The sequence below is a fragment of the Phycodurus eques genome, chromosome 12 (assembly GCF_024500275.1).
Source record: "Phycodurus eques isolate BA_2022a chromosome 12, UOR_Pequ_1.1, whole genome shotgun sequence".
NCBI classification, from domain to species: domain Eukaryota; kingdom Metazoa; phylum Chordata; class Actinopteri; order Syngnathiformes; family Syngnathidae; genus Phycodurus; species Phycodurus eques.
The window spans coordinates 17,396,623-17,410,821 of NC_084536.1; the positions used below are offsets into that span (position 1 = coordinate 17,396,623).

The 14,199-nt window shown below is 40.1% G+C and overlaps 2 protein-coding genes across 8 annotated transcripts in view; one reads left to right on the top strand and one right to left on the bottom strand.

Annotated features, from left to right (window-relative positions):
• The window catches only part of LOC133410678 (disintegrin and metalloproteinase domain-containing protein 23), a 42,147-nt gene extending 39,575 nt beyond the window's left edge, over window positions 1-2,572 (bottom strand). For 3 of the 7 annotated variants that reach the window (XM_061692116.1, XM_061692113.1, XM_061692114.1), the window contains exons 1-2: window positions 2,261-2,569; window positions 1,524-1,735 (exon numbers count right to left, since the gene is read on the bottom strand). In XM_061692116.1, the coding sequence (XP_061548100.1) occupies window positions 1,524-1,735; window positions 2,261-2,336 (288 nt within the window). In that variant the 5' untranslated portion in view covers window positions 2,337-2,569. Of the gene's footprint in view, window positions 1-1,523; window positions 1,736-2,260 lie in introns of all 7 variants that reach the window. The other 4 variants (XR_009769568.1, XM_061692115.1, XM_061692112.1 and 1 more) reach the window with 3 other exon arrangements.
• A 5,687-nt stretch (window positions 2,573-8,259) lies between these two features.
• cmklr2 (chemerin chemokine-like receptor 2) lies at window positions 8,260-12,663 on the top strand. The gene is made up of 3 exons (XM_061691802.1): window positions 8,260-8,535; window positions 9,414-9,529; window positions 9,604-12,663. Exon 3 carries the CDS (start codon window positions 9,621-9,623, stop codon window positions 10,704-10,706), a length of 1,086 nt encoding a protein of 361 aa, XP_061547786.1. The 5' UTR covers window positions 8,260-8,535; window positions 9,414-9,529; window positions 9,604-9,620; the 3' UTR covers window positions 10,707-12,663.
• The last annotated feature ends 1,536 nt before the right edge of the window (window positions 12,664-14,199 follow it).

Genomic DNA, 14,199 nt, shown 5'->3' on the forward strand with positions numbered 1-14,199 from the left:
TGACTTATATTGCACACTTTAATGACCAAGACTGTCAAAATATTTCTTAAAACTGCCTCTACGCTCGACGAGCGGGTTCCAATGTAGGTCACTGTACTTTAGCTTAAAGTCCCTGTATAGTGAAAATCAGTCTTCCAACTTTGACATACACATGGGGAATAGTGTTATTAAACCTACCAAATTTGAATGATTAAAAAATAAATAAATCACAGTTTTAAAAAAATGAGGCTTAAAAATCGTTAAAAAAAAAAAAAAAAAAAAAATCAACCCATCCGCTGAATGCACGAAACCTTGCCCCGGTAAAAAATGGATGCGAATTTGTCTAGAAACCTTCTTATGTCCACATATTCATACATGTTTTATCCATTAAAATACAGTATGTCTGCTTAAAGCCTCCAGTGGCTAAAATATATCCCACTGGCTCTTTCAGGAAGAGGGGCTAGCCAAGAGCTAGCCTGCAAGCGAACAGGCTTCGGAGGCTCCTCACGGGTGGTAGGCTCATCCACGTTGTCATTTTCAGGGTGTAGGCATAGCTAGCAAGCTAACTGCACAACGTAGTGGTAGAAACTGGCCTAGTAATAATACCCGAGTAATTCACAATTGCGTCAGACAACCACTGATGTGAACGAAGGCGCTCAAGTTTTTATATAGTGGGGGAGGGGCAAGTCATACCGGACGCCCCATTGTGTCGCTGGGCGCCGTTTTAGCCACGCTCAAAAAATGTCAAGAAAATTGAAATTGCGAAGAACAGTTGAAAGCTATATCTGCACAATTTAGTGATGCAGTCAGTATTAGTCAGCATTTGGTCTTTTTCAGCAATTAACTACACCCACGTGTAATGTATTTAGAAATAATTCTCTGAATTCATTTTACAGATTCTTTAAAGGGTACAATAAAACTGCATGGGTTTCAGACTTTGAAATGTTACTGTTAAGAGTTTGGAACATACAGTAGCTCTATCGTTTTCAAACAGTGCAAATAGGTAACGTCTAAAGTCCAATAATGAGTCACATGGAATACTTGGTGTAGGTACTAAGAGGGAGTAAACGCCCATTTCTGAGTCTCACTCACACAAAAAAGCAAATCAACGTCCCTACAGAGATGCAATGACTTGTTATTGGGGCGTTTTGTACATACTGTATGACACTTGACGTTTACAGCTTTGAAAAAAAAAAAAGGCTTGCGGACACGGCGCAAGCTCATGGCAAAGACTAAGTGTAGCTTGTACCTTGACAGAGAGAGGTGGACTGCAGTCCTTGTTTCTGATGGTGTACAAAGCTGTAGATAAGTTGGGTATCCAGTCCCCACTGGACAACGCAAACAGATGTGGTGAACGAATGACAGATGGTGGTTCTGCTTGGGTGCAGATTTCTTCTGCACCACACAGCATGACTTTCGGATGCTATTTATGTGCTTGGAAAACAGGATCGCAAGCTTGTGAGATGGGCCGATAAGCAGCATGCGGTGAGATGATCTGATGATGGTGGCAAAATATAATCTGACTCGGCTCTGTATTTGCCTACCTGACCCACTGTGGCTTGGCTCCTGGCCCGTGTGTCCAGGTCACGGTAGGCACTCTCAGAGTCCTCGTTTAGGTAGTAGATGAGGCGGGATGGGTAGGCGATCACCTGCTGGACCGCATGGTGGGTTGTGTTTTCCGAAGCGGGCGCTGCAGTCGCCTGTTGCTTCACCGGCACTGCGTCCCTCTCAACCTTGTCCTCCGCACTGTGAGAAGCTGCAAGAGAATTGCACACATAAACACCTGAGCCAGCTGTCAACCTCGAGTCCTAAACATATGGCCAAGGGGTCAGGGTGTCACTGCAACACTTTTTTGGGCTTCCAAGAGGCAGCAATAAACTTGTAGCCAAAATTCCTGGTGGGATGACTTTTGCAGCAAATTATTATTCATTTGACTTAGGATGTATATTTCCAAAAGCGCCCAATCGCCTCTTCATGTCACTCAGTTTCAAATAAGCAGTCAGGATCACAATCACTCCTTAATATATGTGAATATATTTTTGATACAAATGCGGTAGCGTTTTAGCACAGGGAAAAAAGCTGGCATGTTTTAGTCTGCCCTACACCAGCACGTTAAAGTCGCACCTATATATATATATATATATATATATATATATATATATATATATATATATATATATATATATATATATCGAGAGAGAGAGAGAGAGAATATAGATAAACGCACGGGAGGCAACTGATTACACGATAAGCAAATAAAAATACAGCGCTTCGTACGTACCGGATGACGCTGGTGATGCGGGAAGCAAAAGCGTGAGGATGCTGACGAGCAAAGTGTCCAGAAATATCAAACGCATGATTCATATTTGATAACTGAAATATCTCGATATCAACACAACAAGGTAGCGTAGAGCTTGCAGCCCATCGTGGTAGGCAGGGAGGTGCCGATGATCAGACTGATGGGGAGGATGAGGGGGGACGCTTTCTTCATAGGTCCGGGAGGCACTGGACTGCTGCTGCAGATGATGATGATGATGAGAGGAAGAGGAGAGAGAGAGAGGGAGGGAGGGGGGGGGGGGGTGAGTGCAGGGAGAAGGCGGCGGCCAAGCAACTACTGGAAGTCCATCGGCAGACTCCTCGATGTGCACGAACAAGTCCTGCAGGGGCACACACAGAGACAACCCGGAGACAGGAAGTGGTTGCGCACGATGATTCAATGAAGGACGAATGGGTGATCTGGAAAGAAAACAGAGAGTCACTCAGTCTCCCCCAGATGAACTCAGCACAGTCAAAAATGCCAACACATGAAAAAATAAATTGAATATCCTAGCCTGATAGCAATCCCCATATACAGGTACATCTCAATAAATTAGAATAGTGTCATGTTAATTTAGTTAGGGAGTTGAATTCAAAAAGTGAAACTCGTATGGAGATGCACTACACACACCCAGAGTGAAATATTGCATGATATTTTTCAATATATATGTATCATTTTGATGATTATAGCTTACAGCAGACAAAAAAAAAAAACTCACCATCTCTAAAAACTAGATTATGTAAAAAAAAAAAAAAAAAATCAAGAAACAATTAAATATATATTTTATTGTAGGAAGTGGGCAGAAATTTGCCATCTGAAAGGTATTTTCCCCAAGTGTTTAATTAATTGATTTATTGTATGAGTACTGAAATAAATGGACTGTACTTGTATAGAGTAGTGGTACCTTAACTTACGAGTTCAATTTGTTATGTTACTCGGTTCGTATCTCATTTACTTCATATACAAAAGCAATTTTTCCTATTGAAATTAATTGAAATGTCTTTAATCAGCTCCAGCCCCCCCGCCCTTCTGAAAACACCAGTTTTTTAAGGTGTTTTTAAGACCGAAAAAAGCAGGTTGTGTAAAAACATAACAAAACACAATAAAAAAAGAATGTGAAGAAATGAACTTTTTATAAAGCGTAATTACTCTACATAGCAATTGTTCTCAAAGTGTGGTACGAGTACGTGAAATAATCACTTAATTAAATGTTCAAACTGCATGATACTGGCTTCAACTTTTATTTTTTTTAATTCAGTGCAGTACATTTATTAAGTTCAGTTCAGTTGCATTTAACCTTTTTAGAACTATACATTTATTTAGGTACAATTTTATGTAATACATTTGAATTAAATAATTGATTAGGCACAGATTGTTATTTTACAATATTTAATCACAGTTTTAAATGTTCAAACTGTACATAACGTTACACTGGCTTACAATAGTATTAAACCTACTTTTTAGGAATAAAACCTCCGCCTTCTTTTTGATGAACACTTTGGCCTACTACGCTAACCGTATTTTAATGTTGCTCATTATGTTGCTCCTTGAAGAACCAAGTATTTTTTGACGTGGTAATTGGTTTCAAAAGTTCGAGAACCACTGTACTAGAGTATCGCCCCAATAGATGTGTGCCTTTAAGCGGCGTGGCCTAGTGAGTGACAGGAGCTTTCGTCGGGCTGGCCAATTACAGTAGTTTAGTGTGAGCGCCTGGGCATGAGTTGTGGCCTACAGCAGCTCCTTGTGAGTGTTCTCATTTCGTATTTACAGTATGTGTTTTGACTGTCTTGTTCAATAAACGGCTGAAAGTGCATCGGCAACTGTGGCTCTCTTTGCCCACATGTGAGGGTCTTACAGTACCTCCTCTTTTAACTGAAGTCGGCTCATATACCTCACATTTTGGCTCGCAACACAAAAGGGGGGAAATCAACCTTTTCGGTGAGCTGGAGCCTATCCCAGCTGAAGTTTAGGAGCGAGGCGGGGTATAACATGGACTGGTGGCTAGGCAATCACAGGGCACATATAGAAACACAACCTCTCACATTCACAACTATTGGCAATTTAAAGTCTTCAATGAACCTAACATGAATGATTTTGGAATTATGAAGAAGCCGGAGTACTCACAGAAACCCACACAAGCACGGGGAGAACATGCAAGTCCACACATGAAAGGGCAGAGCCAAGATTTGAATCCCAAACCGCAAAACAGTGAGGCAGACATGCTAACCACAATACACCCCCAATTACTTTCACAAGACACATATCTGATGTCACTGCTGAACACCTGAAAATAAACAGCATTCGCATCACAACTCAGGGAAACGACAACATGGAAGTGAAGTAGCAAGTATCCAGAAATTGGACACTATCAAATGGAAGTTTGCGCAAAATGGAATTAGAACAAAGTTTTCATGACAAATGTATGCCACATGAGCCCTCATTTCAGAGCACATAAAGCATGATTTGCTTTTTCTTTGTCTTTTTGTCCAGTCCAGTCCATTTTCTGTACTGCGTACCCTCACTAGGGTCGTGGGCGTGCTGACGCCTATCTCAGCTGACTCTGGGCGACAGGCGGGGTACACCCTGAAAATTTTTTATTTTTTTTTTGCAATATGGCACAGTTGCCCTATTTTCTCCAATTCAAAATACTGTACTATTGCCATGTACCATGCCACACTCAATGCATCAGTTGGTGCAAGACACTCACAAAAAACAATGGAAGACAATTAAGGTCTCATGTTTTACTTCTCAGAATGTGCATGTTGGTCATAGAAATTTGATTTGCCAGGAGACTAAGGAGAGCAAGAAAACAGACTGCAGCAGCAAAGTGGAGATTGTGGAGCTTATGACAGCTGTGTCCAGAGCTATGGCACAGCAACTTGGTTAGCCACAGTGTCCATATTTTTTTTGTCATTCTTAACGGTGTATCCTCACATTTCAAAGGCACTGCAATTGTGAATTTTCTCGACCAATCAGCAACTTGCAGTGGTTTTTGAGACCCCTTTTCTATGTCTTAGCTGACCACTACAAACAGTACCTTGTAGTATGCCTTAAAGTTGTTCATGCTGTTGCACCATAAACTTCAACATCACATACTCTATTTCCTCCTATCCCCAACCACTTTAATCTGACAGTGGAATATTTTCAGGAAAGACATGAAATATGGATCATTGCCATAACTTTGGAGCAAAGACTAATTACATCACAGACACAGTTCTTTCCTTGGACGTAACCACAACTCAATTCTGATCCAGACTATAAAAATGATCTAAACATAGTCATACACAGCCTGGTGCCAAAATCCTTACTCAAGGCTTTGACTGCTTTTCAGAGAGGTCACTAATAATGGAAACACTCAAACAAGGCCTCCTGGTTGTCTGAAGAAATAAAGAGCAATGATACATATCGTATTAAAACTATCAATATTACTACAACATCAGCAAATTGGGCTGATGCTACTACATGGCGAGACCTGAAAATTATACATACTGCACTATTACATATGAACATAGTAGAAATGTTGAAACAACAGCTCTTACCTGATACTATGCAAATACACCATCCACCACTGAAAAGCTCTTCTGTGAACAGCATGGATTTCATGTTTCCATCTTCTGCAGATGTCATAAAATAATCTCTATCCATGCCTTACTTGATCAAGTTATGGAAAGAAAATGTTGTATTCCAATTTTTTTTCCTGACAGCAATGTTAGAAATTTAATAGACCACAAGAATGATTTGCGATGCACTACAAAAGCTCTCAATGGAATCAAATTTTAGCCATCTACCAGGCACAGCAGATGTACACATTTGCCTGTTTGCGCAAACACTCGTTCGTCTCTTAGCAGAGTTCATGGGCCTGAGTCATAACTTCCCCCTAGGCCCAAAAAACATTACCGAAGCTCATTTATGTGTACACATTTTGCAACATAATAGCTGCTCTGTATTAAATATAAAACTATTATTGGTAACATTATGCAGTTTGAGCATTTACACTGCACTTAATTATGGAAAAATAAATGTAATTAAATAATGATTACATTAAAATGAATTGCACATAAAGTTAAACAAATACTGTACATAAATGTTTAAAAACATTGAAAACAGTTTTTAAAGATGAAATGCAAATGTATTCAACTTTAAAGTTAAATACAACTGAATTGTACTCAGGCAGTGATTATTTTGCATACCACTAGAGGGAGCCCATGTACTACTACTGCTACTGGTGGTTGTACCACACTGAGAATTGCTGCTATAGAAAATGGATGGACAAAAACAACACCTGCTGATAGATCTGGTGGGGCACTGCCCCTTGCCTCTAATGCAAATTTTACATCAAATTTGACCCATTTGTTGTTAAAAGCAGCTTTAAAAAAATAAAATAAAATAAAAATTCGCATTGTGTGACGATGTAATTAGAACATTATAGACTATAGGAGCATTTTTCAAATTGGCAGGCCATCTGGGGGGGGGGGGGGGGGGGGGGGTTGAGAGAGACTTGAAAGTTGTAGTTTGTTTATCATCTGCTTTCTTTTGGTAAAAGTAATAAAAACAACACATTATAGTTTCTTGCAGTTATATTAATCATATATATTCATATCTATATTTTTTTTGTCTTTAACTCTGGTTGTTGAACTACAGCAGGGGTGTCCAACTCACTTTTGGCATGGGCCACATTGTAGTTACGGTTTACCTCAGAGGGCGGTTATGACTGTGAAACCATAGAAATGTTTAATCATCATACTTATTACATGTTCTGAACAAATTTATGGATAACTAGTTTTGAAATGCGGCACGGTGAACGACTGGTTAGTGCGTCAGCCTCACAGTTCTGAGGACCCGGGTTCAATCCCCGGCCCCGCCTGTGTGGAGTTTGCATGTTCTCCCCGTGCCTGCGTGGGTTTTCTCCGGGCACTCCGGTTTCCTCCCACATCCCAAAAACATGCATTAATTGGAGACTCTTAAAATTGCCCATAGGCATGACTGTGAGTGCGAATGGTTGTTTGTTTGTATGTGCCCTGCGATTGGCTGGCAACCAGTTCAGGGTGTACCCCGCCTCCTGCCCGATGACAGCTGGGATAGGCTCCAGCACCCCCGCGACCCAAGTGAGGAGAAGCGGCTCAGAAAATGGATGGATAGTTTTGAAATCAGTGGCCAAGGATAATAGTTTGTTCAACTATTGTTAAAGTTATTATAAAAAGTGTTTTGGTAACAAAAAATGCTTGCAATATCTCAACATTATGAATTAATAACTATGACAATTAAAAATTATGGTACAGATTTTAGCAAGAATCATGGAAGTTGATGCACATGATTTGCTTTCACGGGCCAAATAAAATGATGTGGCAGCCCCCGGGCCTTGAGTTTGACACCTGTGAACTACAGTACTGTTTAACCATCAAGTCAGTTTAGCAATTTAGAATGCATTTTTGTAGCTAAGCAACAGGCCGCGCTGTGAGAGTGAGAGTAAACAATTTTGTGTTATTTAGAGGGGAATATGCGTACGTTTTAGCGTTTGAGTCACTTTTAGAAAGTTGCTAGAAGTTTCCGCACAACTTGTAAAAGTAGCTACATTAGTTCCTAGGTGCTTTTTGAGGGGGGAAAAAAGCGTAAATGAGATTCCAGAATTTAAATTTCGGCATCAGAAAAGCAAATATTAAGCAGTGCATAAGGTAAATTATGCGTGCATAATTTACCTTATGAGTGTGCAGCCAAACGTTTCATTTTATTTTAAAAGCTGCTAAGAAACGCAACCTACTAAATCAGAGAAGCGAGGAAGATGAAGCGGGGCTGTGCATGCTTGGCTCACGCATAACATTTGGGAGTGCCGTTTAAAAAAAAAAAAAAAAAAAAAAAAAAGTGCAACATTCAGTTCCTCTGTGTTCATTGAGAGAGGGTCGTGTCTGTGAAGAGCAGCCAAAGCGCCAATGAATGAACACATTCTTGTCGGCGCGGGCGACCAACAACAACTTTGCTCCCCTCCCGTGGTGCGTGTGTGACGCGTCCGGCGGGGCACGCCCACTCGAGGCACACATCTCCACGCAAAAAAGGAAATCCTCCGACAAAGTAGAGTTTGGATGGACTCGCGGAAAGAGAGCACACGGGCGTCTGGAGGGGGACGTTTAAGGACGAGATTTCGTCAAGAGGACTCCAAAGGGGGGCCAACGTTTTTCACCCGGCAACTGTCGCTCCTTGGATGTTAGGAAAAGGAAATTCTCCACGTGCGGCTTCTGTGCTCGGTAAAATCTTGCCTAAATCCTCTAAATACACAGTACAGCGTTGTTTTGTATTACTGACAGCATAGTGCGTCTTTTATGAATGTAAGCAGCCTCATGTATTATCTGAGAATTTTATGCACGCTGTATTGATATGCTGTCAAATAGTTCACTTTCCAGTAGTTTTGACACAAGCGATCATTTAACTATGTATATTTTTTGAAATATGAAAATGTTTTCATTCTTTTTCAATCACACTTTTGAAAGATATTTGATTTATGAGTCTTGATTCTCCTCGGTTTGTTTTTAATGCCATATTTTTGGTCCTCTCTGACGTTCAGGTTCATAATCATAATTTTGAAACATTTGTATGGCAAAGTATTTTTTTCCACATACAACTGCCCAACTGAATTATTCATAAAATGATGACACAATGAAAACAGGAATGTTTTACACTATGAGAAATAGAAATAATTGTGTTCCTCAAGATAAAATTAACACTAATATACAGCACAAAATAATATTTGAGCTCCAATGTAACTGTACCTTTTCCATGTCTAAAAAGCCAGTGGTATTTATTCAAGCTGTAAAAGTGTCATGAGTACAAACGGAGTAGCTTGGAGTGGGAAAAAAATAATGCTAAAACATGTTTATGTTTATATTTCTAACTAAAGTACAATGTGCAAGACTTGTGACCTTGGTAGTGCTTTCAACTTTTCACCCTGATAGCTGACTGCAGTGGAAGAGTAACTTGCACAACTATTATTGTCTGCCCATCCAAAAAGTTTCTTAACCATGCAAGAAGAGAATGACTCATACACTTGTGGTTCCTCCTGTCTCTTCTGTCAACCATGTCACTTTCCGCAATGCTGACCCAAATGGATGTTCATATTATGTTCCAGGCTTATCCTGGACACACCCAGGACTCACTTCAACACAGGAACTCAATGAGGGAGGGGGAGCCTCAGTTCCTGGATCATTTTGAAGTATAGCCAGTTGTGAGGCAAGAACTCAGCAGGTAGGTTCATCAGAACGTATTCTTAACATAATCTCCTTAAAGGGATGGATCTGACCATCAAATTTCCCTCACAGGTGATCGCCACACAGCGATGGACGACTCCGTTGAGGACTATGGAAACTACAGCTACGACTACTACCTGGAGTATGGTGACATCGAAGAACTTAAAGTAGACCACAGGCAGAAAGAAGCGATGCACATTATTTCTGTCGTCATCTACATCATTTCCTTTGTACTGGGTCTGATTGGAAACGGGACTGTGATTTGGGTGACCGGATGCAAGAGCAAACGGACTGTCAACAGCGTCTGGCTGCTCAATCTGGCGCTGGCCGACTTTGTCTTTGTGCTCTTCCTCCCCTTCTACATTGACTACATCCTGCAAGACTTTCACTGGGATTTTGGTGTCGCCATGTGTAAGATTAATTCTTTTGTGTTGGTCATGAACATGTACGCGAGCGTTCTGTTTCTTACAGTGCTCAGCGTGGACAGATATGTCTCGTTGGTCTTTCACAACTGGTCTCAGAGGTCCCGAACGGTCGCTAGAGCCTGGCTCACGAGCGCTTGCATATGGGTCACGGCCGTCATCATGAGCTGCCCGGCGCTCATCTTTCGAGACACGGTGCGCTTACAGGACAAAGTGGTGTGCTTCAACAACTTCCACATACAGGATGGACAGTCAGCAGCTGCAAAACACATTCTAATAGTCTCCATTCGTACAACAGTGGGCTTCCTCTTGCCGTTCTCTGCTATATGCGTGACGGGGATTCTTCTGACAGTGAGGGTGAACCAATCCCAAGGCTCCGTTCACGTGACTAGCTTCACCAAAACAGTCAACGCCATGATTCTGGCCTTCTTTTTATGCTGGGCCCCTTTCCACATCTTTAGCCTGATGGAGCTATCCTTACATTCCTCGCTCTATCTACATAACGTGCTGAAAATGGGATTTCCTCTGGCCACCAGCTTAGGCTTTTTCCATAGCTGCATTAACCCAGTGCTCTATGTGCTTCTGGGTAAAAAGGTCCGTCTCATCCTGAAGCGCGGATGCCTGGACATAACTAAAAGCTCACTAAGAGAACTCAGCCAGTCCGTGTCGGCCACTGAGGTGGAATCTGTGCCAGGAGCCCCTCCCGACCAGGACAGTGCACCAGAAGAGCCTGTGGCCTCATCAACTCTGTGATTGTAGCTGTCACCGAAAACATCCAAAGACCGGCTAGTACCTTGTACATATGGACACTTAAAGCCTTATAACAGTTAACAGTAACCTTCCACCTTAGTTAGTTTTTCCACATGTGCCTTAATTGGACAGACAGTGAACGTAAAAAGTCTACACACCCGTGTTTAAATGCCAGGTTTTTGTGATATAAAATAACACGACCAAGAAAAATAAATTCGAAGCTTTTTCCATCATTTAAGGAACCTATAATTTGCAACTCAATTTAATTAAAAAAAAAAACAAAACTTTTTGAGAGGGGATGTAAAAATAAACAACTGTGTTAATGCAGTTGCACAAGGGTACCCACCCTCTTATAATTGGAATGTGGCTGTCTTCAGAATTAACCGATCACATTCAAACTCGTGTTAAATGGGAGGCAGCACACATCTGTCACTATTTAAAGTGCCTCTAATTAACAGAATATAAATTTTAGATGTTGTAGTTGGCGTTTCATGGTCTCGCAGATGTGAAAATGTTGTGCTAAAACTGACTAGTATTTGGAACTGTTCATAATTCTTTCCAACTTGACTAAAGGTTTATTTATACTCGTGCGGGCGGCGACCGTGCTGACGTCACTGCAGCTGTCCCGCGCGCAGTTTGCCTTTATACTCGAGCGCAACCCACGCGCGCAGTTTTGAAAATGTACTGCAGTTCCCTGTCGCTACAGCTGGTATTGGCTAGGACACCACAGGGTGGAATTTCCTCTGCATTTTTTGGCCATTTCCGATAGCCGTTTTTATTTTCCTTTCCGTAACAAGGAACAAAGCAACAACAATGGCAACCGTGGAACAGCGTCTGCTAGAACAAATGGACCTAGAGGACCATATGATACGTTTTATTATGCCGCAAAATCGATCAAGAAGGCGGTGGTGTCGGTGTTATGCGGAACCAAGGGGAAGGCTGAGTACGTCATCACAGCATGTGACTAAAACGGACCAATCACGAGAGATGATCTCTGCGGCATTCTATGCGCAGCAACAATTTTTGCCGTGTGCACGTCAGGTGACGCAGAGGGGCCGCGCGGGGGCCAATGTGTCGGTCACGTGATGCAATGTGGGCGTTAACGGCCGCGCGAGCGCGGGAGTATAAAGAGGCCTTATGGCCCCAGTTGCAGTTGAAGAAAAACAGCCCCCTGGGTGTGCACATTTGCGCAACTACATTATTTACGTTCTTTATTTTTACTTTCCCCTCTTGTAAAGAAAAAGAAAAAAAATGGAGTTGTCCCGGTTATAGGTTACAGTAATGGTGGAAATAGATTTTAAATTATTTATAGTATCTTGATCTCATTTTTCATATCACAAAAACCTGGCATTTCAACAAGGGTGTGTAGACTTCTTATATCCACTGTCTGTCTTCAAACGACAATTACTACATACACTACACTACAATATTCTGTATTTTTCCAGTTACTTTTAAATTGTGTATACAAAGGACTGTGAGGGCCACACTGCAAAAAAACATGTTACCAAAATGAAATCTTCACAAGAATAAAGTTATTCGAATGAGTGATTGTCAATTTGTTTTTGTTTGTCATGTTTGTCAATTGTTTGACAAACTAAAAGCAAAGTCCAAGTTGACAAGAACCTCAACAATCCTAATCTTAATACAGGTATACATACTGTATGCTTGTAATATTACGACTTTATGCTTGTAAAATAACTACATTCCTCTTGTCATAGTAAGACTTTACTGTCATGTTTTGACTTTATTGTTGTAGTATTACAGTGTTTTACAGTTTGGCCCCACCACTTGACACTACTCTACAATCATTTTACTACATTATTTAATGTCTTTCACATAATAAACGTTTCAAATTCATCCTCTCAACTGTGGCCTTCTGGATTTAGATGAACTCTGGGATATTACAATCAAATATAGAGCAACTAGAACAAAACTTTTAGGAAGCTTTGTGTTGGATGCTTTTTTTTTTTTTCTTTCCTTTTTAAAAAAAATTATTTTGCAGATGATGAAAAAATAAGTTAAGGGTTTTTAATTTTGCTCTACTTAACTCTTACTTGAGAAAAGGATGTGATGATAATATATAATAGTTGTAGAATGCAAACTGCTTTTGTTAAAATGTATATTTGCTGCTAAACATTATTTGTAGAAATGTATAACATATATATTCCGCTTAATACATTCCAACTAAATAGCACCTTATTAAATGTGCTCTACTGTACTTTGTTGTTGTTGTATTTTACATTGTTTGTCTCATCAGAGTGTTTGGGTTATGTCATTAAAGCTTTGAACCTTTGTGTCCAAAATGACATACACTTCTCCAGGCCTGCAATTTAGACAGGACTATGACTTCAATCCAGATGTGCCTCTGTTGTTTTTTCTTTCCATACAGGCTCTGGTGCTTACAAATTCAGCCATTTAAAAAAAAAAAAAAAAAATACTGTTGAACTTTGACATACAGTATTGACAAACCAAATGTCTAGACAGTATCCCCAGGTTCTGGACTACTTTTTGATGATTTTGTCATATTTTATGGTGCTGGAATAATGTTTGATCATTGTGTCATATTTTTATTATTCTTCAGTTAATTTTGGGGGGAATTTCAAAACATCCACATTTCTTAACTAATTCAAACCATTCCTACATAGTAATGTTCAGCTTGTTCAGAACTCATTTCACATTCAACAAATTTAGATTTTTTTTTTTGTCTAAATTCTCCTTTTTTCCCCCCCATACAAGAAAAAAACCATGCAAATCAATAAGAGATTTTTTTTAAATTCACCATTTATCAATATCAACCAATTCCAATTTATCTTCAAAATAGTCAACATTCCCCCCAAAAAATACACTCTTTGAAGAATTCCACCATGAGAGAATTTCAAAGTAGATACATACATTTCAAATTCAATGTCTTGACCGTTTCAAACCATTGTAACATCAATTACGTTACAACATGATTTTGCAAAAATTCCTACATTTAAAATAGTCCACATTTTCTGTGAGAAAATGACCAAATGAATGGAAACATTTGATAAATACAACTTAAATTCTCAATTTTTCTCTCGATTCAAACCAACTTCATTACAAATTTCAACATTTTCCTTTCTAAAAATCTTTTTTATTAATCTGGGAGTTTTACCATGGGAAATGTGGAATTCTTCAAAACGTAAGAATTTTTGGAATGTTGAATATATTATCAGAGTTCATAATGTTAAGACGATTAAGATAATACACGTGTCCAGTGATGCACTCCTGCCTCTTCCTGCACAGTTGCCTGTAGTGAGTCCAAGTTATTTTACAGAAGCATTTTTTAATCAAAGGGGACTCGACTGCAGCAAACAATGGTAACAGTATGTCACTTCATAAACTCACTAATTGAGTTGGTTTTTGACAATGCACGCTTTTGTGTTTCTGCTGTGTGACCCATTTTGTGCGTGGTGTGCAAGATGGGCAATATTATGAAGCCCTTGTCACTTTTTTGCACACTTGCCAGCCACCT

Bases quoted from the DNA above. Each gene is read 5' to 3' on its own strand.
- cmklr2 (XM_061691802.1), top strand. From the start codon at position 9,621: ATGGACGACTCCGTTGAGGACTATGGAAACTACAGCTACGACTACTAC.